Source organism: Zootoca vivipara, chromosome 8 (genome assembly GCF_965207765.1).
Source record: "Zootoca vivipara chromosome 8, rZooViv2.hap1.1, whole genome shotgun sequence".
Lineage (NCBI taxonomy): Eukaryota > Metazoa > Chordata > Lepidosauria > Squamata > Lacertidae > Zootoca > Zootoca vivipara.
The window spans coordinates 1,887,548-1,909,149 of record NC_142591.1 but is presented as its reverse complement, the minus strand read 5'-3'; the positions used below and the strand labels follow the sequence as shown (position 1 = coordinate 1,909,149).

General features: G+C 45.7%; 1 protein-coding gene across 1 annotated transcript in view; it reads left to right on the top strand.

Annotated features, from left to right (window-relative positions):
- Nucleotides 1–21,602, top strand: part of XRN2 (5'-3' exoribonuclease 2) — a 66,903-nt gene that overhangs the window by 14,172 nt on the left and 31,129 nt on the right. Inside the window, exons 2-13 of the mRNA XM_035101263.3 lie at nt 2,283–2,410; nt 2,489–2,600; nt 4,661–4,772; nt 5,584–5,642; nt 12,712–12,801; nt 14,321–14,393; nt 15,607–15,657; nt 16,712–16,869; nt 17,465–17,539; nt 19,390–19,523; nt 21,155–21,212; nt 21,304–21,411. Coding sequence (XP_034957154.1) covers nt 2,283–2,410; nt 2,489–2,600; nt 4,661–4,772; nt 5,584–5,642; nt 12,712–12,801; nt 14,321–14,393; nt 15,607–15,657; nt 16,712–16,869; nt 17,465–17,539; nt 19,390–19,523; nt 21,155–21,212; nt 21,304–21,411 — 1,158 coding nt within the window. The remainder of the gene's footprint in view (nt 1–2,282; nt 2,411–2,488; nt 2,601–4,660; nt 4,773–5,583; nt 5,643–12,711; nt 12,802–14,320; nt 14,394–15,606; nt 15,658–16,711; nt 16,870–17,464; nt 17,540–19,389; nt 19,524–21,154; nt 21,213–21,303; nt 21,412–21,602) is intronic.

Here is a 21,602-nt window from a genome sequence, read left to right as displayed (position 1 = left end):
GGTTGGCGAAAATGAATAGAATCCAACAAAATAAGTGTTTGAAACAGAAAGGAACCTTCTACCATATATGTCCAGAAATTGAGAGATTTTGGGGCATGATCCATGAAGAAATAAAGAAAATATTGAGAATAAATTATGGTAAAAATCCAGAGGCATTCCTTTTAGGAATATTAAATAATGACTTTCCAAAGGACATAGTAAAGATATTTTTATATGCAACGTCCGCAGCGAGAATATTGGTAGTGAGGTATTGGAAAGGGAAACAAATACCTACTAGGGAAGAATGGCTGTGTAAATTGTGTGAATATTTGGAGTTAGCTAAATTAATGGACATAGTAAGACATAAATCAAAAAAATTGGTGAAAAAGGAATGGTAATGTCTGAATGAATATTTTAAAAGACAAGGTTCAAAGGTGAATATCTGGCTGAGTTTGGAATGACTTTGTGAAGAGAAAAGGGAATGAACAGAGATTTTTACAATATATAAGGTTAGATTTGAGAAGATAAAGAAATGCAGTTAGAAGAGATGAAATTGAAGAGAGGTGTTGTGTGGTTGGTGGAAGTCTTTATTTTCGTTTATTGTGAATATGTGAGATGAATATGATGTTGAAAAGAGGATGTTTGAGGGGGTTTTCTTTCTTTTTTTCTTTTCTGCTTATATCTTTCTTTCATTTTCTATTTTTTAAACTTATATTTAGGAATTAGTGTTTTGATTTGAATTGTTGTTTTTAGAAGTGTTGTATAATAATAATAAATAATAATAATAATAATAATAATAATGTCTTGAGCACCCCAATTGAAGTGTGCTTGGCATGCATATTGAGATCCCCCAATGCTGCTGTTCTGGGATTCTCAACACCAAATCCAAGATCATCTTCATCAGCTTATGTAAAGAAATAATAGAATTGTAGAGTTGGAAGGTACCCCTGAGGGTCATCAAGTCCACCCCCTGCAATGCAGGAATCTCAGCTAAGGCATACATGGTAGAGAGCTATCCAAACTCTGCTTAAAAACCTCCAAGGAAGGAGAGTCCACCACCATTCTTGGGAGTCTTTTCCACTGTTGAACAGCTCTTACTGTTTGAAAGGACGCTAGCGCTGGAGGCGGGGCCCAATCCGGCCATAGGCCGAGCGCTGGAGGCGGCAAGAGGCCGCTAGCGCTGGAGGTGGGGCCCGATCCGGCCATGGGCTGAGCGCTGGAGGCGGCGGGAGGCCGCTAGCGCTGGAGGCGGGGCCCGATCCGGCCATAGGCAGAGCGCTGGAGGTGGCGAGAGGCCGCTAGCACTGGAGGTGGGGCCCGATCCGGCCATGGGCCGAGCGCTGGAGGCGGTGGGAGGCCGCTAGCGCTGGAGGCGGGGCCCGATCCGGCCATAGACCGAGCGCTGGAGGCGGCGAGAGGCCGCTAGCGCTGGAAGCGGGGCCCGATCCGGCCATGGGCCGAGCGCTTGAGGCAGCGGGAGGCTGCTAGCAGAGGTGGCGGGGCCCGATCCGACCGTGGGCAGAGCGCTGGAGGCGGCGGGAGGCTGCTAGTGGCGGCAGCGGGGGTGAAGGCTGGTGGCCGGCGGCGGCTACACAGGCCACATGACGAGGTCTGGCGGGCCGGATTTGGCCGGCGGGCCTTGTGTTTGACACCCGTGCTTTAGAGCTATCTTTCAAAAAATTGGGTACTAGACTGTGACTGTAATCTTGGTTACTTGGGGACGCGGGTGGCGCTGTGGTCTAAACCACTGAGCCTAGGGCTTGCTGATCAGAAGGTTGGCGGTTCGAATCCCTGCGACGGGGTGAGCTCCTGTTGCTCGGTCCCTGCTCCTGCCAACCTAGCAGTTCGAAAGCACGTCAAAGTGCAAGTAGATAAATAGGGACCGCTACAGCGGGAAGGTAAACAGCGTTTCCATGTGCTGCTCTGGTTCGCCAGAAGCAGCTTTGTCATGCTGGCTACATGACCTGGAAGCTGTACGCCGGCTCCCTCGGCCAATAATGCGAGATGAGCGTCGCAACCTCAGAGTCGGTCACGACTGGACCCTTTACCTTTACCTTTAACCTTGGTTTAAGGAGCCATTTGGCACCTAGCTTATGTATCTGAGTTTCTAATGCTGGCTAAAAGTACTTGTGCTTAAGTAAGAGAGAAAAGATTCCAGTAAGCAAGTGGTGAGTGTTTTCATAAATCATAGTCTGCCTTTTGAATTTCCTTTCCATTTCCACCATGTTTCCTTGATTGTGTTTTCTTTTAGATTTGAATGTGATGCATACATCTAAAAATCTTTTGTTATTCATTGTTTGCAGCCTAAAGAATGTAATGGTATCAAAATTCCCATTGACTCCAGCAAACCGAACCCCAATGAAGTGGAATTTGATAATCTGTATTTGGATATGAATGGCATCATCCACCCTTGTACACATCCTGAGGACAAGTGAGTCACATTTGTACTTTAAATAGGTAGCTTATATTAACCATTGTTTGGATATTGACACAATGTCTTACATTGCAGACCAGCACCCAAAAATGAAGATGAAATGATGGTGGCCATATTTGAGTATATTGACAGGCTTTTTAATATTGTGAGACCGAGGCGGCTTCTGTACATGGCAATAGATGGAGTGGTAAGTACTTAAGTGGTTACCACTGATGTATTTGGATCAGGGTTGATAAAAGTTGTGTCTGAAACGTTTGAAGTGCTATTTTCTGCTGTAGTTTAATTTCTACTTTATTTACAGTACTGTTGGACACAATGACTAAATTCCATTCCTGCATCTGTTTTGTCAGTTGGTGAACAGAGTCAAAATTAAAGTAACCACATTTATATATGAGATGATTTTATTTTTAATACTTTGTGAGTGTGAACATTACTTATGCCACCCAAGATAGATTGTGAATAGTGGCTTCATTTAAGGTGCATTAAGGAAGCCACTGGTATGTGATCTCAGTTGTTGATCTTCTTATAACCCATCCCAGTGCTTGTCCGTGCTTAGTGTTGTGGCATACATGCACAGTCTAGAAAGGTATTGCAGGATAAGATGAGTTTATCAACTCCCCTTCAATTTCTCTCTGAGTGCAGTCTGAACTCAAGAGTGGTATTCTTCAGGGTAGGTCCTTTTAGAATGATGTATAACCTTATTGTTCAAGAAGAACCCTTTTTTATTTCTTAATCTTGTCATTGTATTTATTTTGGCCTTAATCCTAACCCCTGAGTGACAGCCACAGGGCCCAATGGAATGACACAACCAGAGCTATATCTATAGCACTGGCACTCCACCAGGTCTCAGGCTGCTCCTGCAAAGGGTCATAGATCAGACCTGTCACTGTCACATGATAACAGCTGGGTCTGCACAGGTTCTAGCCAATCCTGTGCTGGCCAAGCCTTACCCCTCCATTTTGGGGTTTCCCTTGGCTACTGCTGGTGGGACTGCAACCAGCAGCAACTTCCACCCCTGTTTGCACCACGCTTTGTCAGCAGAACTCCACCACTGGCAGGGTGATACTTCTGCCCCATTCAGACGTGCTCCAGAAATGGTGGCAGATCAGGGGTTGGGATTGTTCTGCATAAAATGATAATGCGTTATACCCACTATCAGTTTGCATTGCATATACACATCTGAACTAGAATACATTAATTTGTAAAATTACAGGCCTTCTGTTTTAAGTTGCAAAACTGAAACAACCCCAAACACCTATTTTCATGTTCACAACTTACTAGCGATATCTCAGAGGAGGATCCCTTAACTGATAGAGATTAATGAATGAAAAGTATATTTACTCAGGGGCTATTCCAGATTGTTTTAACAACCAGTTTAATCAGTTTAGCTGTAGACAATAGCTTGTGAAGTTTTTTGCTAACTTCCATTAACTGTCACTGGTCAGGAAGCCTCCTTGTTCTGAGATCAGTTAGAGAATGATGAAGCAAGAATTTTCCAAAGTTGGATCCAGTCATCTATCCTGGACTTAGTAATGTGTTTCAAGTTACAGCTTTTTAAAACATGATTGATTAGTTTCTGTCACATACCAGTCTTTCCAGCTGGTAGACAAAAGGGAGAAGGCAAAAATGTCCCTGCCTATCCCAAAGCTTCCTTTGCTGTTGCTGTCTCCCTCCACCACTGCCACCAGACTCCAGTGCAGTAAGAAAGAACAGTCAACTGTATATAACACAACTGTAAAAAAACAGTGTTAACTGCATCATAACAACATATATAAAGTAGCAATTGTCAGCAAGAAGGTTGATTACATTCCACATGTACACAAAAAGGTTTTCACCTTGGACTAAAATGAAGCCAATGTAAGGACAAAGAAATATTGCAGCTGCTGCAGTATATGTAGCAAAAAAAAAAAAGAGGCACAGCTGTATTTCTGAACTGGAAGCATATTTAATTGCTGTAAAGTTTCTCATGGGTAATAATGGAGGAGTGGAAATCGTCCAATGTTTAAATTAAATAATAAATGAAATTGCAGTTGTTTGTCTTTTGAACATTGACTTAAGCTCTTGAATATCTGTTTAAAACATCAATGGAAAAAATATTGCTACCAGCAGATAAAGCTTCCTCAATTGCATACATAAAGTAAGTAAGCTCTTGTTACATGAATCAATCTAGGGTTCTCAGATTTAATAAAGTATAGAAATTAAGTATAAAGGGTGAAATGATCAGTCATGGTAATTCTGTTCTTCTAGGCTCCCCGTGCAAAAATGAACCAGCAAAGATCTAGAAGATTTAGAGCATCAAAGGAAGGAGTGGAAACTGCAGAAGAGAAGCAGAGAATCAGACAAGAAGTTTTAGAGAAAGGTATAGAGATTTGTTACCTATTCAGTTTAGTTCAGTAACAGGAAACTTGAAGAAGAATTGCATCTGCAGAAGTATTTCTCTTGCAACAGGCTCCATGTCACAGATATCACATGACTGGCCTAGAGAAAAGACTGACATGCACTTCCTTAGTTTTGTATTAAGTTTTCCATTAGCATTTGTTTGTGTTCTGTGATTTCTTGGGAGTGTAGGAAAGCTGCACAATATGGTATTGAGCACAGAATTCAGGTTCCTAAAATCTAAGGATATTTAAAACCACATTTCTAACCCTTATTTTTACCATTTATTAAATTTATATACCACCCTTCATCTGAGGATCAGTGGGCAGTTTACAATAGTTGTACAGATGTGCTTGAAATTGTATTAGCAATGCATTGTAAAATTTGTAGAGTTGCTGAATTAAAATTAACTTTATTAGAGAATAGAGTTACAATGAACTGCATAGCTCCTTTCATCACCTTGTAACTAGAAGAAGCTTAATAAAGTACAGTATGCAAAATAAAAAGTCAAGCAAATTTGCATGATTTTGTTATTGATTGCTCATAATTTATACTTATAACAATACAAATGCAGCCCTATGCAAACTTATCTGAAAGCTCCACTAAGAGCCATGGGACTTGTGCCTGAGTTTATACATATGTATAAAATTGTGGTTTTGATCACAACTAGTTGTGATTCCCATAACTGAGTGAAATGAGATATTACATGTTCAAAATAGCAGAGGGAGTATGTCTGTCCCCCTCCCTCCTCCAGTTACCTGTCTCAAACTGGTTAAATTATGTTGCTTTTAAAGGTGGCTATCTTCCTCCAGAAGAAATAAAAGAAAGATTTGATAGCAATTGCATTACTCCAGTAAGTATTCTTATAATTTTAATTTGGGAGTTGTCACAGTAATGATCATGGTATTGTTGCTTGATTCTTGGCTAATTTCTGACTGGCTGTAGGTTTCTTCCCTCCTCCTTTCTTCAGAATAGCTGTGGAAGGATAGACTAGGATCCAACAGCTTTTCTATATGCAAAAATACTGTGATGGCATTCATAGGGGAAGAATATTCTTCGCTTTGGCATCTCCTGCTGCCAAACAATGCTGCATAGTAAGAACAGTGAGGAGAAACTGAAAGGTAGCAACAAAGATGGGGTGCTTTTTCAAATTCATGTTTTTTCATGTGAAAAATCTAAATTTGTTGGTGTATTAGGAATTGCTCTGTCAGCACAGTGCATCATTGCCCTGTCACAGGTTTGGGGAGCTGTGGCATACAGGGAGTTTCAGCAGTTCTATAGGGTAATCTGTTGTTAATACCGCAGGTCAAAGAGAGAGCCTGCACCATGTTTTGGCATTTGCCTAACAAGCAAGCTGTAGAGATGGAGGCATGGGCATGCATGCAAGATTTGCCTTCAAATGGTTTGGTATCTGTCACAGTGGCCGGAGTGGACTACTTCAGAGTAACGACGCTACGCAGCTCTGCATTTTATTCTTTTATTGGTGCTGCGTATTTACAGTGCTCAAGTCATTGCTATTTACACGGAGCGATGTTGTCAGTCGGTTTCAGAACCTCCTAATGGCTTTTGGCGCGTCTTTCTCCAACACAAAAGCTTTGGCAGACCCATCCTCTTGCCCCTCCTCTTCCTGCGTAATTCTGGAGTTGGGGGGATGGGTCTTCCCCCCTTACTTGCCCCTTCCTGTCCCACCTGGGACCCTGGCTCCTCTACCTTGCCTGAGCCTCGGACACGACTTCCTGCTTCCCCACTGGAATCGGAACTCTCCCTGCTTTCCCCTTTGCTCGGGGACGGGCTTGAACTCAGGAGGGGAGGGACTTCGCGATATCCCCTGTCCCTCACATCCACCCCCCTCCCAAGCTCTCCTTCACCCCTCCCCAGGCCCCCCCCATGTGTCGGTGACGACTGGAAGCCTAAAAACTCGGTGCTCTCCGAGCCCGTTGGTGTGAACACCTCCCCCCAGTCCTGCGAGCCCCCCCCTTCCGCCTGGGAGGACGGGAATCCCAAAAAGTCCGTGGCGTCAGAGCTGGTGGGGGTAAAAATGTTTTGCCAATCTGCTCCTTCCTCTGACTGGGTGGATCTTGGCGACACCCATACCTCATCCTCTGGTTCCTCAAACTCCGCTTCCCAGCGCCATGGTGAGCTGTTCTCCCGTGCCTCCTCCTCCTCCCCCTCCCTTTCCATGTGCCAGGGCTTGGGTCTGTGGGGAAAGAGGGCGTGAAATTCTTCCACCAAGAATTCCTCCTGTATCTGAGTGGCGGGAACCCATTCATTCTGGGACGGTGGAGCCTCCTCCCATGCCATGAGGTACTCCAGGCCCCCCACCCCCCACCTTGAATCCAGGATGGCCGTGGCCTCATTGAGTTGCTCCCTGCTTTCCCTCTCCCCCCCTCCCTCGGGGGTTTGTTCGCTGTCTCTGAGCCTGCTGCTTTCCCTGTACGGCGACAGCAGCGATCTATGAAACACTGGATGCACCCTCATGTCCTCTGGCAGTGCCAGCCTGTATGCCACCGGGTTGACCTGTTGCGTGACCGTGAAGGGGCCCAGCCATTTGGGTGCCAGCTTTTTGCACCTCCCTCTGGTGGGAAGGCCCTCCGAGGACAACCACACCTTGTCCCCCACCCTGATGACCTCCCCTTGTCGCCTGTGGCGATCTGCCCCCTTTTTGTACGCTTCCTTGGCCCTCTCCAAGTGTTCTCTGAGCTGCTGGTGCACCGTCTCCAGTTCCTCTGCCCAATCCTCAGCCTGTGGGCCCTCCTCCTCCTCCTCCCTCTCCCTCTCTGGGAAAGATCTGAGGTCGCGCCCGTAATTGGCCTTAAAGGGCGACACCCCTGTGGAGACGTGCACTGCATTGTTGTAGGCAAATTCTGCTAGTGGCAAGCGATCCACCCAGTCCGTTTGCCGCTGGCTGACGTAGCATCTCAGGTACTGCTGCAGAATGGCGTTGACCCTCTCCGCTTGTCCGTTGGTCTGCGGGTGTCTAGCCGTCGACAAGCTGACCTCCACCTGCAGGAGGTTCATGAGCCGCCGCCAGAACCTGGAAACAAATTGGCGGCCACGATCCGAAATAACCCTTAAAGGTAATCCATGCAGTCTGAAAATGTGATCAACAAACAGTTTGGCTGTCTCTTCTGCCGAGACTGCCCTGGCACACGGTATAAAGTGACACATTTTGGACATGAGGTCCACCACCACCAACACTGCAGTCTTACCCCTGGACGAAGGCAGATCTGTGATGAAGTCCATGGACACCACTTCCCACGGCCTGTGTGGTGTGGCTAAGGGCTCCAGCAACCCTGGTGGCGCTGCTCTGACCACCTTCGCCCGCTGGCAGGTGGTACAGCCCCTTACATAGTCTCGAACATCTTCCCTCACCCCTGGCCACCAGAAGTGTCTCATGACTAGGTGAGTGGTCTTGTCCCTTCCAAAATGCCCCGCTGTAGGGTTGTCGTGCATCTGCTTGAGGACCGTACGTCGAAGCTGGGTGGTGGGTAGGTACAGCGCACCCTTGTAGAAAAGCAGCCCTCTGCGTTCTGCAAAGTCTTTTGCCTGCTCCCTCCCCCCTCTCAGTTCTCTGAAGATGCGGTTGGCAAATTCATCCGCTGCCGTCAGTGCTGTGAGTTCTGCCTCGCTCACCACTGCTGCTCCGCAGGACCATGCCGACGGGGGGAAAATGTGCCTTGGGGCTGGTGGCGCCTCCTCCTCCATGTACTCTGGCTTGCGGGAGAGGGCATCCGCCCTGACATTCTGCTCTCCTGGGATGTAGTGTATGGAGAAGTTGAAGTTCGAGAAGAACTCCGCCCACCGTATCTGCCGCTGGTTGAGCACCCTGGCAGTTCTCCAGAACTCCAGGTTCTTGTGGTCTGTGCACACCTGGATGGGGTGCTTGGCGCCCACCAGGAAGTGTCTCCAGTGCTGGAACGCCGCGTGGATCGCAAGAAGTTCCCGATCAAAAACTGTGTAGTTTCGCTCGGGCTGGGTCAACTTCCTGGAGAAGAAGGCACAGGGTCTCCACTCTCTGTTGGCGTCCAGTTGCAACAAAATGGCGCCCACAGCCTTATCAGAAGCATCTGTTTCAATGCGTAGGGGCGCGTCCTGAACCACGTGGAACAGGTTCTGGTCTGAGGCGAACACCCTCTTGAGGCTTTCGAACGCTGCTTGCGCCTCTGGTGTCCACCTGAACTTCTGCTTGCCTCTCAGGCAGTCAGTGATGGGAGCCGTAACTCGAGAGAAGTTCTTGATGAACTTCCTGTAGAAGTTGGCAAAGCCTAGTAGGCGTTGGGCATCTTTGCGCGTCCTGGGGCTGTGCCAGTCCAGGATGGTCTGCACCTTGTCCTTGTCCATTGCCAGCCCCTTGTCTGACAGCTTGTAGCCCAGGAAGTCCACCTCCTTGGTGTGAAACTTGCACTTCTCCAGCTTCACATACAGGTGGTTCTCCTTCAGGCGCTGTAACACCTCCCTGACGTCCTTCACGTGCTGCACTGGGTCGTTGGAGTAAATAAGGATGTCATCCAGAAAGACCAAGCATTTCCTGAAGAGTAGGGACCCCAGGACGTGGTGCATGAAGGCCTGGAAGCATGCTGAGCCCCCTTGCAACCCGAAGGGCATCACCAGATATTCAAAAGAGCCCAGAGGCGTGAACATCGTGGTTTTCCACTCATCGCCTTCCCGGATCCTGATCAAGTTGTACGCCCCCCTCAGGTCTAGCTTGGTGAAAATCTTGCCTCTGCGTGCCGCTGTCAGGAGATCATCCACTCTGGGCATGGGGAAAGCCACTGGCTCTGTCACCGAATTCAGCCGTCTAAAATCCACCACAAGACGGCGCTGTTGCGTGTCTTTCTTGTCCACCCAGAAGACCGGGCTGCCCCCTGCTGCCTTGCTTTCTCTGATGAACCCCCGCTTGAGGTTCTTGTCGATAAAAGCGCGCAGATCCTCCAGTTCCTGGTCTGACATGGCGTACAGCTTGGCTGGGGGTATAGTTGCCCCAGGCACCAGGTTGATCTGGCAGTCAAAAGGCCTGTGTGGGGGCAGGTGGTCGGACTCCGCTTCACTGAAGACCTCCTGCAGGTCCCAGTATGGTTTGGGTATCGCCTCACCCCCTTTGACGTGCATGGTGGCCACCGTGGCTATCGGAGGCCCCTCCCCTGGTTGGTGCTGCATGCAATGTTCCAGGCAAAAGTCCGATCCAAAAGTGATGCATCTCTGATGCCAACTTATGGAGGGGTCGTGGCGCGCCAGCCAGCTCATGCCCAAAACGATTGGGGGGTCTGAGATGGTGGTGACGTTGAATGCCAGTGTCTCTGAGTGCCTTCCAACCGTCATTCTCATGGGGGGGGTTTGATGAGTGATGGCCCCTCCCAGCAGCTCTCTGCCGTCAATGGTTGCCACGTGCAGAGGAAAATCCAGCTGCAGAAGCTGGATCTGGTGCTCTTCTGCAAAGTTTCTCGAGAAGAAGTTGGCTGAGGCACCACTGTCAATTAGGGCGAGGACCGTCAATGGATAGCCATTTGGGAGCGTGAGCGTCACTTCTAGAACCACTCCTGCTCTGGGAGGGGTGGGCTGGCTCTGCTCCTCTCTGTGCGGGTGGGTGGGCTGGGGCTGTTGTCTGCTGACTGTGCCTGGCTGCCGCCCCTTGTCTCCTGCAGCCAGGCTTTCCCGTTTCCCTGCTGTGGTGCTGCGTCAGTGGGGGAGGGCACAACCGTTCCCGCCTTTCCTTGCCACTCCCTGCGATGTGGGCAGTCTCTGACGAGATGCTGGGGGGAGTTGCAGAGAAAGCAATTCCCACCCCTTCCCTCCTTGCGTCTTGGCGCCGCTGGGGTTTGAAAAGCCCGCGCGCGCGCGCTATCAATCTGCATGGGTTCCTGGTCCTGACTGGCCCCAGGCGTGGCTTGAAAGGGTTGTTGAGGGAGTGGCTTCTCCTGCGACCGTGGGAACCAAGCCCGCTTTGCGCGCGTTGCTTGCTTGTCGCTCCATCTGGATTCCTGCCTCACCCCCACCGCCAGAGCCGCTTTGCTCAGTTGATCCATATTACTGGGCTTTGGACCTCTCGAGAGCTCATCCTTCACCTCCTCATGCAACCCCAAGTAAAACGCCGCTTGCATTGGGGCAGACTCCAGATCCCACCCCAATCTGTGCACCAGCATGGTGAATTTCGCCCAATACGCGCGAACTGTCATATTTCCTTGGCGTAAATTATGAAGTTCCTCCTTAGTCTGGTCCATATGACTATCGGACGAATACATCGTTTTCAAACCTTCTAGAAATAGTTTGACATTCTTCATGCAAGGATTCCTTGTTGCAATTAACGGTCTTAGCCACTCCCTGGCCGCCCCTGTAAGGTGCTCCACAATAAACGCTACTCTGTGCTCATCATCAGGGAACTCATCGTGGTGCAGCTCAAGAGCATACACAATCTCAGTCTCAAAGCCCTGAAACTCCTTCGGGTCTCCATTGAACTTGCTTACTAGGGTCCCGGCTCTCCTTCCTGGCAGCACTTGGACTTGGGGTGCCCCTCCCGCCTTGTTTTTCTCTGCATCCAGCTTGTTTTGGAGGTCTACCGCCACCGCCCTTAAATGCTGCTCTTTTTCCTGGAGCTCTCTCACCTGTTCCGCAAGTTGTAGCCGGTCGTCCTGGACCTTCTTAGTCTCCTCTTTAGCTGCCTTCAATTCTCCCTGCGCCTGCAGCGACAGCTGTTGCAGTTCTAGCTGGGCTTGCTCAGCGATCTGCCGCCACTTCTCCGCCTCTGACACGCTCATCCCGGCAACTCCAAAGTAGCCCAAAAATGATTAGGAGGTTGCTGTCACAGTGGCCGGAGTGGACTACTTCAGAGTAACGACGCTACGCAGCTCTGCATTTTATTCTTTTATTGGTGCTGCGTATTTACAGTGCTCAAGTCATTGCTATTTACACGGAGCGATGTTGTCAGTCGGTTTCAGAACCTCCTAATGGCTTTTGGCGCGTCTTTCTCCAACACAAAAGCTTTGGCAGACCCATCCTCTTGCCCCTCCTCTTCCTGCGTAATTCTGGAGTTGGGGGGATGGGTCTTCCCCCCTTACTTGCCCCTTCCTGTCCCACCTGGGACCCTGGCTCCTCTACCTTGCCTGAGCCTCGGACACGACTTCCTGCTTCCCCACTGGAATCGGAACTCTCCCTGCTTTCCCCTTTGCTCGGGGACGGGCTTGAACTCAGGAGGGGAGGGACTTCGCGATATCCCCTGTCCCTCACAGTATCTGAAGAGGTTTTTTAAATGTGTTCAACCGAACAAACTTAAACCCTCCTGCAAGTGGGAACCTTCTTTTACCAGATAGTTTTTTCTAGGTGCTTGAGAATCTTCTTCAAGCCTTTGTGCTAGTCATGCAGAACTCTGCACTACAGCTCTTACGTTCAGTTAGATGCTGTAACATGACTTAAGGCTTTTTTGGATTTCTAGCCAGAAACTTTCTAGTCCATTAAACTCCCGGAACCATCTGAAAACCAAGGTGCAGCTTCCGATTGGCTGTAGGAGCTTTCTGCGCTCAATTGGAAGCTGCATCAGACGTTTGGCTTCCAAAAAATGTTCACAAACCGGAACACTCACTTCCGGGTTTGCGGCGTCCGGGAGCCGATTTGTTCGGGAGCCAAGCCATTTGACAACCAAGGTACCACTGTACTAATTGGAAGACTGACTAGCCTCTCCTGATTTTAAGGCTTGAGCTGTGTTAATGCAGCTGTGGATTTATACTTGCTTAGGCATATCACTCTCTATATGGTTCAAGGAGTGCAGTAATTAGTTGCAACTGGCTCTGCCCCCAAGCTTTCATTTGCTTGCCCCTTCAATTATTGGACTTTTGTGCTCTGCTTCTTCTTCTTTTCTTTTTTTTTGTAAGATGGCTCACACCTGCAATCTGCCCATCACAATCTAAATTTTGTATTTTCCTGTTCTTTAGGGGACTGAGTTTATGGATAATCTTGCTAAATGCCTTCGCTATTATATTGCTGATCGTTTAAACAATGATCCAGGATGGAAAAACTTGGCAGTAAGTTACATACCCATATTGTTAAATAAGTGGAACTATTGTACTATTCTTGACTGATGCAAATGAGTTCCAGAAGATGGTTGTTTTAATTGAAGAAGATAAACCAACAGTTTAACATCCAGGTATAGTTTAGGACAGGGGTCCCCAGACTTACCGGGCTTCGGGCCGGTGCCCGCCGCGCCGATCGCGTGGCGGGCCGGAGGGCAGGGGAGTGTGCGTGCAGCGGGCCGGAGGGCGGGGGAGTGCGCGCCCGTGTGCATGCGCACATGCACACGGTCGGAAAAAAATCGCCGAAAATCGCTTGTGCGTATGGGCCTCCCCCGACCTGGAAGTGCACCGGAAATGACCTCTTCTGGGTCGGGAGAGGCCCATACGCATGCGCACAAAGGATTTTCGGCGATTTTTTCCCGATTTTGAAGATCGCTGCCGCGCCGTAAGAGCGGGCGGCGGGGGTCGCCGCGGGCCGGATTGGGAGGCCAATTGGGCCGCATCCGGCCCGGGGGCCGTAGTCTGGGGACCCCTGGTTTAGGAGTTAAGGTGTTTAGCTGTTTTATCTCAGATGTGGAAATTTTGAAAACCTATCATTAGATCACTTCCTTATTTAGCAGTTATAGGCTAAGATCCATAGTTACTTTTGAAGTGCGTGAGCCCAGTGGCATTTTGACCCCACCTGTACCATATCAACTTTGAAACACATTTGGCTTAAAAAGCAGCTTTTCATGTGTGGTGTGGCAAGGCAAGATGCCGGGGGGGGGGGCATGTGCCAGAATATACCTGTGTGCTGTAGGAGGGTCTGGTGTGCCTTGAAAAATTAACCACCATGTTAGATCTACTAGTTGTTACTAGTTCACTACTAGTAACTTAAGAGCCTGACTGGACCAGGCCAAAGCTCTGTCTAGTTCTCTCAGTGGCTGAGCTGAGGACCTGGTAGCAGCACTCTCCCCACTTGCAAGTCCCAGCTACTGCTATTCAGAGGCATCTAGTCTCCAACCATGGAGGTCGAGTATAGTCCTCATGGCTAGTAGACAAATTCATGGAGGAAAAGGCTAATAGCCTCTTAAAGCCATCCAAGTTAGTGACCTTCACTACATCTTGTGGAGCGAACTCCATAGTTGAACTGTGTGCTATGTGAAGAGGCCCTCTATTGCCTTGAAGCAGGAAGGTTCCATGTGCTGGTGCCTCCGTCCCCTCATACAGCCTGCTGTATAGCTGATAGGCAAGGCAGGATCACCTGGAAAGCCTTTCTGCCTGAGGAAAATGGGGGAGCAGGAGGCATTATCATCCAGAGCATCTCATAGTTGTAAAGAGGATGTGTGAAGGTTGTTTTGAGGAGTGATGTGTAACTTTGTGCATGAGTGAAATGCACTTCCAGTTTTGATTAATTTTTTTAAATGCCCTAGGACGGTCTTCAGGAACACTGTGCCAAATAACACAGATTAGTAGTAATTTTAATGGTGTTGCAAAGTATTGAGTGTTTCACTCTACTTTTTATGTTTCCTCTTTGTGGTGCTGTTTGTAGGTTATTTTATCTGATGCTAGTGCTCCTGGTGAAGGTGAACACAAAATCATGGATTACATACGAAGGCAAAGAGGTATTTTTTGCAGTTTCTACAGTAAAAGGTGTATCTACTGGTATTAGTAAAAGTGGGCTGTTCAATGTGAATAGATCTACTTTTTCTGAATATTTTTATGCAAAAGTGCATAAGTAAAACAGATGTGAAAAAGGTGTAAAGAGGTTTTTTTTGATGAATCATAAATACTATAGTGGTTTTAGAACATTAGAATCATAGAATCATAGAGTTGGAAGAGACCACAAGGGCCATCCAGTCCAACCCCCTGCCAAGCAGGAAACACCATCAAAGCATTCCTGACAGATGGCTGTCAAGCCTCTGCTTAAAGACCTCCAAGGAAGGAGACTCCACCACACTCCTTGGCAGCAAATTCCACTGTCAAACAGCTCTTACTGTCAGGAAGTTCTTCCTAATGTTTAGGTGGAATCTTGTAGTCTGAATCCATTGCTCCGTGTCCGCTTAGATACAGTACAGTATTAGAATTAAAAACATAGAGCAACTTGGAATGAAATATTGACCTTTAAAGTGGGAAGGAAGGAGAGTGTGGGGAAGACTGGCAAAGACCTGCTCCAGGGCCTGCTCCAGTTGGGCTTTGGGCTTAATCATCATGAATTTGGAATCTGATTAAATGGCAAACAATCATTAAATATATTGGCAACTACAGGTACTCATATTATCTTGTGAATCACCCTGAGATCTTTTGATGAAGGGCGGTACAGTCGTACTTTGGTTCTTTAACAGAATTCAACTCCTGGAACCATTCGAAAACCAAGGTGTGACTTCCGATTGGCTGCAGGAGTGTCCTGCAGCCAATCAGAAGCTGCACCAGATGTTCAGCGTCCAAAAATCATTTGAAAACCAGAACAGTCACTTCCAGGTTTCGATTGTTCGGGAACTAAGGCATTTGAGATCCAAGGTACGACTGTATATAAATCTAAATAAATAGTATTCTGGTGAAAAGGCCACTAGGTCTGCCAGTTTTACCAACTTTCTAATTCTGTATTGCCTTTCTGACCTCTTGACTGTCTATTGTGCTTTTGCAATTTATTTATTTATTTATTTATTTTATTTATTTATACTGTACCCCTTCCTACCAAAAGAGCCAAGGGCAGCATATGTAATTCCATTCAGCATTAGAGGTCACCAATGAGTCTTCAGTCTAAGAATAATAAAATGAGTCCTTCTGCCTAAGAATAATAAAATGTATTTAACATTTCTTTCTTGTTTGCTTTAGCTCAACCGAATCATGATCCAAACACTCATCACTGTTTGTGTGGTGCTGATGGTAAGTCCATTTCTTAGTTTTCTCCCATTAGTAATTATTCTAGAGGTCAAGTGGAGAATGATGTGTATGGGTTGGTACTGTGCATGCTGAGTAAATCACATTTGTAAAAGGTGGTAATGCCATCTTGGGGTCTACAGTTATATTTTGGAGGTTACTAAGGTTGTTAAAAATCTTATGTCTACATAATTAACTTATTTGTAATTGCTTAGAGCTTTTATTTACAATTAGTTGGTTGGCATCTGTCTGTTTTGGAAGACAGTGGAGGAGTACACCTTTGGGTGTGAAGTCAAACTGTTGGAAGGTAACAGTGTCTGCTGTGGCTCTAGAAACCAATACAGGAGAGACATGTTTTATTGCATCTGGGGCAGAAGAAACCATCCAGTTGTGCTGTTGCAGATGCACCAATTCTTCTTTCTGCGCTGCTCTCAGCAATCATTTCTCCTCTGGACACTGGTGTAGATACTGGACACTGGTGTAGATACATGACCTGACTCTTTTCAGGTACTGCGGTCATCTGTAACGGATTCTCACATGGTGTGGTTCATACTGCCAGCCTTCATAGCATGTTTGCAAGCATCTTTGTAAACACACGGTTTGCCAATGGGTCTGGTGCCTGAATTTACAGTTAAGCAGTACTGTATACATATTCTGTTATGAAAAATAATATTATACTGCTAATTGACATACAGTGGTGCCTCGCAAGACGAATTTAATTCGTTCCGCGAGTCAATTCGTTTTGCGAAAAATTCGTCTTGTGAATCGCGGTTTCCCATAGGAATGCATTGAATTTTTTTTTTGCCCATAGGAACCCATTAATTAAATTTCAATGCATTCCTAAGGGGAAACCACGATTCGCAAGACGGATTTTTCGCAAAACGAATTCGTCTTGCGAGTCACCTTCAGATCGCAAGACTCATTCATCTTGCGAAAAATTCGTCTTGCAGGGCATTCGTCTTGCGAGGTACCACTGTACTTGGTTTTGTTTGGAGGATCATCTGCATTGGCCATTATTGTAGTTACTTAGTATTTGATTTTTGCTTTATTTCTTTTATAGCTGACCTAATTATGTTGGGATTGGCTACACATGAACCAAACTTTACTATAATTAGAGAAGAATTTAAGCCTAATAAACCGAAGCCATGTGCTCTTTGCAACCAGTTTGGACATGAAGTTAAGGACTGTCAGGGTCTGCCAAAAGAAAAACAAGGGGAGGTAGGTTGAACAGTTTACTCACTTTCTCAAGAGCCAGTGTGTTATGCAAGAGAATGAAGTGATAGGTTTGAATGAAGGAGACTCCTGTTCAGATCCTTCCTTAGCCATGAAGTCATTGTGTGGCTTTGAGTAATCACTGTCTCTCAGACTAACCTTGCAGGTTGGCAACAAGGACGTACTGAAACCCATTCTCAACTATTTGTAAAGGAAGGAACACAAAGCAGGATTAATTTCCTTGAAATAAATGTGGTCTAACAAATTATGGGACTTGTGGGGAGGGGCAAATCAATTCAGCAGAAATGCCAAAGTGCATTTAAATATCGTGCAGCAAAATGGGAATGGGATGACAGATTAGAGTCAGAGCTGCAAGTTTAGACTTTATCCCCTTGATTTCAGAAACAGTCCCAGATACTTACTTGAGAATAAACTCAATTGAGTACAGTGAGACAGTGGCATTCCGAAACACACCTTTCTAGAGCAAAGGACTTCGTGAATTTAGTAGGACTTAGTTCTGAATAAACATGCTTAGGCCTGTGCTGTAGGAGAAGGTACTCTAAAGTAAAGCTTACATTCATACAATTTTTCTCTTTTGTAGCACGATCAATTTGCGGATTGTCCTCCTGGTTCGGAACAAGAATTTATCTTTATTCGCTTATGTGTTTTGAGAGAAGTAAGTAATATTAGGATATGTTTGAACTAAGGCTGTAATCCTATGCAGTGGGTCTCTGAGGAACGGCTTAGGGAGCTGGGTATGTTTAGCCTGGAGAAGAGAAGGTTAAGGGGTGATATGATAACCATGTTCAAATATATAAAAGGATGTCATATAAAGGAGGGAGAAAGGTTGTTTTCTGCTGCTCCAGAGAAGCGGACACGGAGCAACGGATTCAAACTACAAGAAAGAAAATTCCACCTAAACATTAGGAAGAACTTCCTGACAGTAAGAGCTGTTCGGCAGTGGAATTTGCTGCCAAGGAGTGTGGTGGAGTCTCCTTCTTTGGAGGTCTTTAAGCAGAGGCTTGACAGCCATCTGTCAGGAATGCTTTGATGGTGTTTCCTGCTTGGCAGGGGGTTGGATTGGATGGCCCTTGTGGTCTCTTCCAACTCTATGATTCTATGATTCTAGGACGTGTTAAATACAGTGAGACTAACTTCCAAGCCAATGTGCACAAGTTGCCATGACAATCAAAAAAATTAATTCTGGCAATCGGCCAGGAGAAGCTATGTGTCTTGCCCTTTGTTTTTTGTTGGCTACCAGCATTTTCCCTGTTAAGCAGCAAAAGGTGGTTTCAGGACATGCTGCTGCTGAATTGTCTTACATTTAATCCTGCCCTGCCTACTCTTCTCTCGTTCCCCTGACTGAGCTGGCATTTTGAAACATTACTTCTATTAGTCAGCTTTGTTCAGCTACCATACAAGGGTTTTGTGTCTTGCTTCTCCAGAGAGTCTTGTCTTCAAGGTCTTTCTCAGTTCCCAGCCTTTGCTCTCTTCTTCGCAGCTGGCACCTCTCTTTCACGCACCCCACTTTCCATCTCAGAAAGGAGGGGGAAATGCAGAAGTTTTACAAGGGCTCCCACATTTTGTTCTTCAGAGGCTGATAAAGAAACAAAAAAAGATGAACTGGTTGTAATGTATGCTGCTGCAAAGGAAAAACAAAAATCTGGAGTAGACTTTTTTGTGGCATGGAAAGATCATGTTCCTAGCCTTTTTAGCCATGACAAACAAGTTAGAGGGAAGGAGAAAATTTTAATTTTGCCAAGCTTCTGGAGGTGAATTTGGGGGGGAAAAAACAGGCCTGGGGTTTTTGGAGGGTGAAATTGTTGGGGGAGAACATTATTTAATTTCAGAGTTATTCAGGAATTCCAATTTGTGGGGAAAGAGTATCTATGCTAGATTCTCACCTTAATTCTGTGGGAGAGACGGATTGCACTTGCTTGATGGAAATGGCTACTTACCTGAATCTGTAATGGATGGAAAGAGATAAGCATTTTCCATATGCTCTGATATGGTAGCCATGGTAGTCTAGGCAATACAGTCTTGCTTTATTACTGCAAGGCATTTTTTGTGAGTCCAAGCTTAAGGCTGGTCTGGAAGCTGCAGCTGCTGCAGAATGCTGGTTATTTACAGCATTTGACATCACTTTTGAAGAACTTGCTACTGGGCCACATTTAAGGTGCCCTAAGCAATTTCGAACCAGCCTGCCTGAAGGGTCACCTTTCTCCTTACATTCTGCATATTCTTTGAGGTGGTGGGGGTTATTGTTTTGACTGTTATTATGGTTTGTATTTTGTATTTTTATACTGTAAACTGCATTTGGAACGAAGTGGGACATTTAGCATAGCAGTAGCTTTATTGTGGACTTGATGGCCTATCAGGCAAGTTTATGTGCCCCACTTTGAGAATTCCCTCGATTTAGTGGTATATAACTTTATGTATAAATAACTACACACTAACATTTTATTTCTAGGAGCATCTGTAGTAATGTGTTCCATTTCTCTCTCTCTCTCTCTTAAATAATTCTAGTATTTGGAAAGAGAGCTAACGATGGCCAGTTTGCCTTTCACTTTTGATGTTGAAAGAAGTATCGATGACTGGGTTTTCATGTGTTTCTTTGTGGGAAATGACTTTCTTCCTCATTTACCCTCCTTAGAGATCAGGTATGGAAAACAACATTATATGCAAAGTTATTTGATGTGGTGAAAGGTTGTACAAAAAAATGTTATAAGAACGTGTTTAGGTGTCCAAAAGACTTTCGGCACTTCCTGTGCAATTCCCCCCTGTTTTTCAGAACCAATAGCATACCATAACCTTGTTTTGAAAGTTCCTTCAGTTTCAAAAATTGTTTGCTATGTGGCATAGAGTGGGGGTGATATTTGAAAAGCAAAAGCCTAAAGCCCTCTTTGGTGTACAACATTTGGCTTTTAGATTTAAGGCAACCCTTACCACAAGCTGAATGTGTGTGCTGTCTCTGTTTTCCTTAAAAACAAAACAAAACTGTTTTTATTTATTTTCATGGTAGAGAAGAAATTTTTTGAGGAAACAATTGTTACAACAGTAAACAACAAATTACAGACTTTTATCATGCCATGTGTTAAAGTTTCATTTGATTCCTCTAGAGTTCACGCCACATTTTCCCGTGAGTGTGGGTAGATTCCTGCCAGTCTTAACAATTTATGTATTCAATAAACATTTGCCATACATTATAAAAGGAATATGGATTGTGTTTGCCCTCTACCGATCTCACCTGGCATGCTAGTTTCTCAGGCAATGCTATGTGACCATACTCTGTTATACCAAGATTTGTAACAATAAAACTTGGTGGTTATGTAGCAATTCCAAGTCTTCAAGATGTGCCATGTAACAATGTTGCCTTGTTCTAGGAACCTTACACAACTCTTCTCAACCTTGGGTTCCCAGATGTTGTTGGACTACAACTCCCACCACCCTCAGCTGGCCAAGGGTGGTGGGAGTTGTAGTCTGGAAATGTCTAGAGATTGGAGGTTGAGAAAAGCTGCATAGGGTGGTGTTGTTATCCCCTGCCAATAGGAGCGGATCAAGAATGGTTTTAGACACAGGAAAGTTGAGATTCCTGCATTGCAGGGGGTTGGACTAGATGACCCTGAGGGTCACTTCCACCTTTACAATTCTGTGGTTTTGTAATAGGGCTTTAGCTGTTCCAAACTTATTAACTACAATTGGTTATCAAGTGTGTGTGATTTGTGAGGCTTTTAAAATGCACAACTTCATATAAGTAATTACTTTGTATTGTTTATATTTATCCTGCACATTACATTGAGCCTTCTTGAATGCCTGATTCCTCTGTGCCATGAACTGGGCCTGGGCTCATTCACTCCCAGTTCAGTAGCAAGCTTGCCCTGTCGTGTGCGGGTGGTTGTTGGTGTTTTGCCTTTATAGTACAGGTGATTCAGAAGTGCTTTCTCCTAAAGTTGAGTTTAGAGGGGTTTTCCAGACCCCTGCCCTTTCTAGTTTCCCATAAAATAATTATAACAACTCTAATGAGTTAGGCTGTTGCCCAATTAAAACCTGTTTTCTAGTGAACTTGTGCTGCTTGCCCAGGAGAGTAAGGGTGGGATTCTCTCTGTCACTGAAGGAAATCATTCATGGGTTTTCCTTGTCACCAGTAATATTCATTATGGGAAGGAATGACAGCAGGCACTCTGTGAGATCAGCACTAGTTCACAGATTAGTAACTAAATGCTGGTTCAGGCTGTGTGTGTACAACATCCTGTAAAATGTCTAAATGAATTCATTTATATTTGTTTCACAGGGAAGGAGCAATTGATCGTCTAGTGAACATATATAAAAATGTTGTGCACAAAACTGGGGTAAGCCATCTCACCCAGCCCAGCCCCAATTTAATCTTGTGGAACTTTAGGAGAAGGAAAGATAGTTACAGTTCTGTTTTAATATTTACAGGGATACCTTACAGAAAATGGTTATGTCAACTTGCAAAGAGTGCAAATGATCATGTTATCTGTTGGAGAAGTTGAAGATAATATTTTTAAGAAGCGAAAAGATGATGAGGTAAAAGAGTTCCTGTGACATATTTATTGTATATCTGTGTTTTATAGAGAATAGTTTAATTTAATTTAATTACATTAATGAAAACAGTGAGTGCGGTTGGTGTTACTCTAAGGTAAAGGGACCCCTGACCATTAGGTCCAGTCGTGACAGACGCTGGGGTTGTGGCGCTTATCTTGTGTTATTGGCCAAGG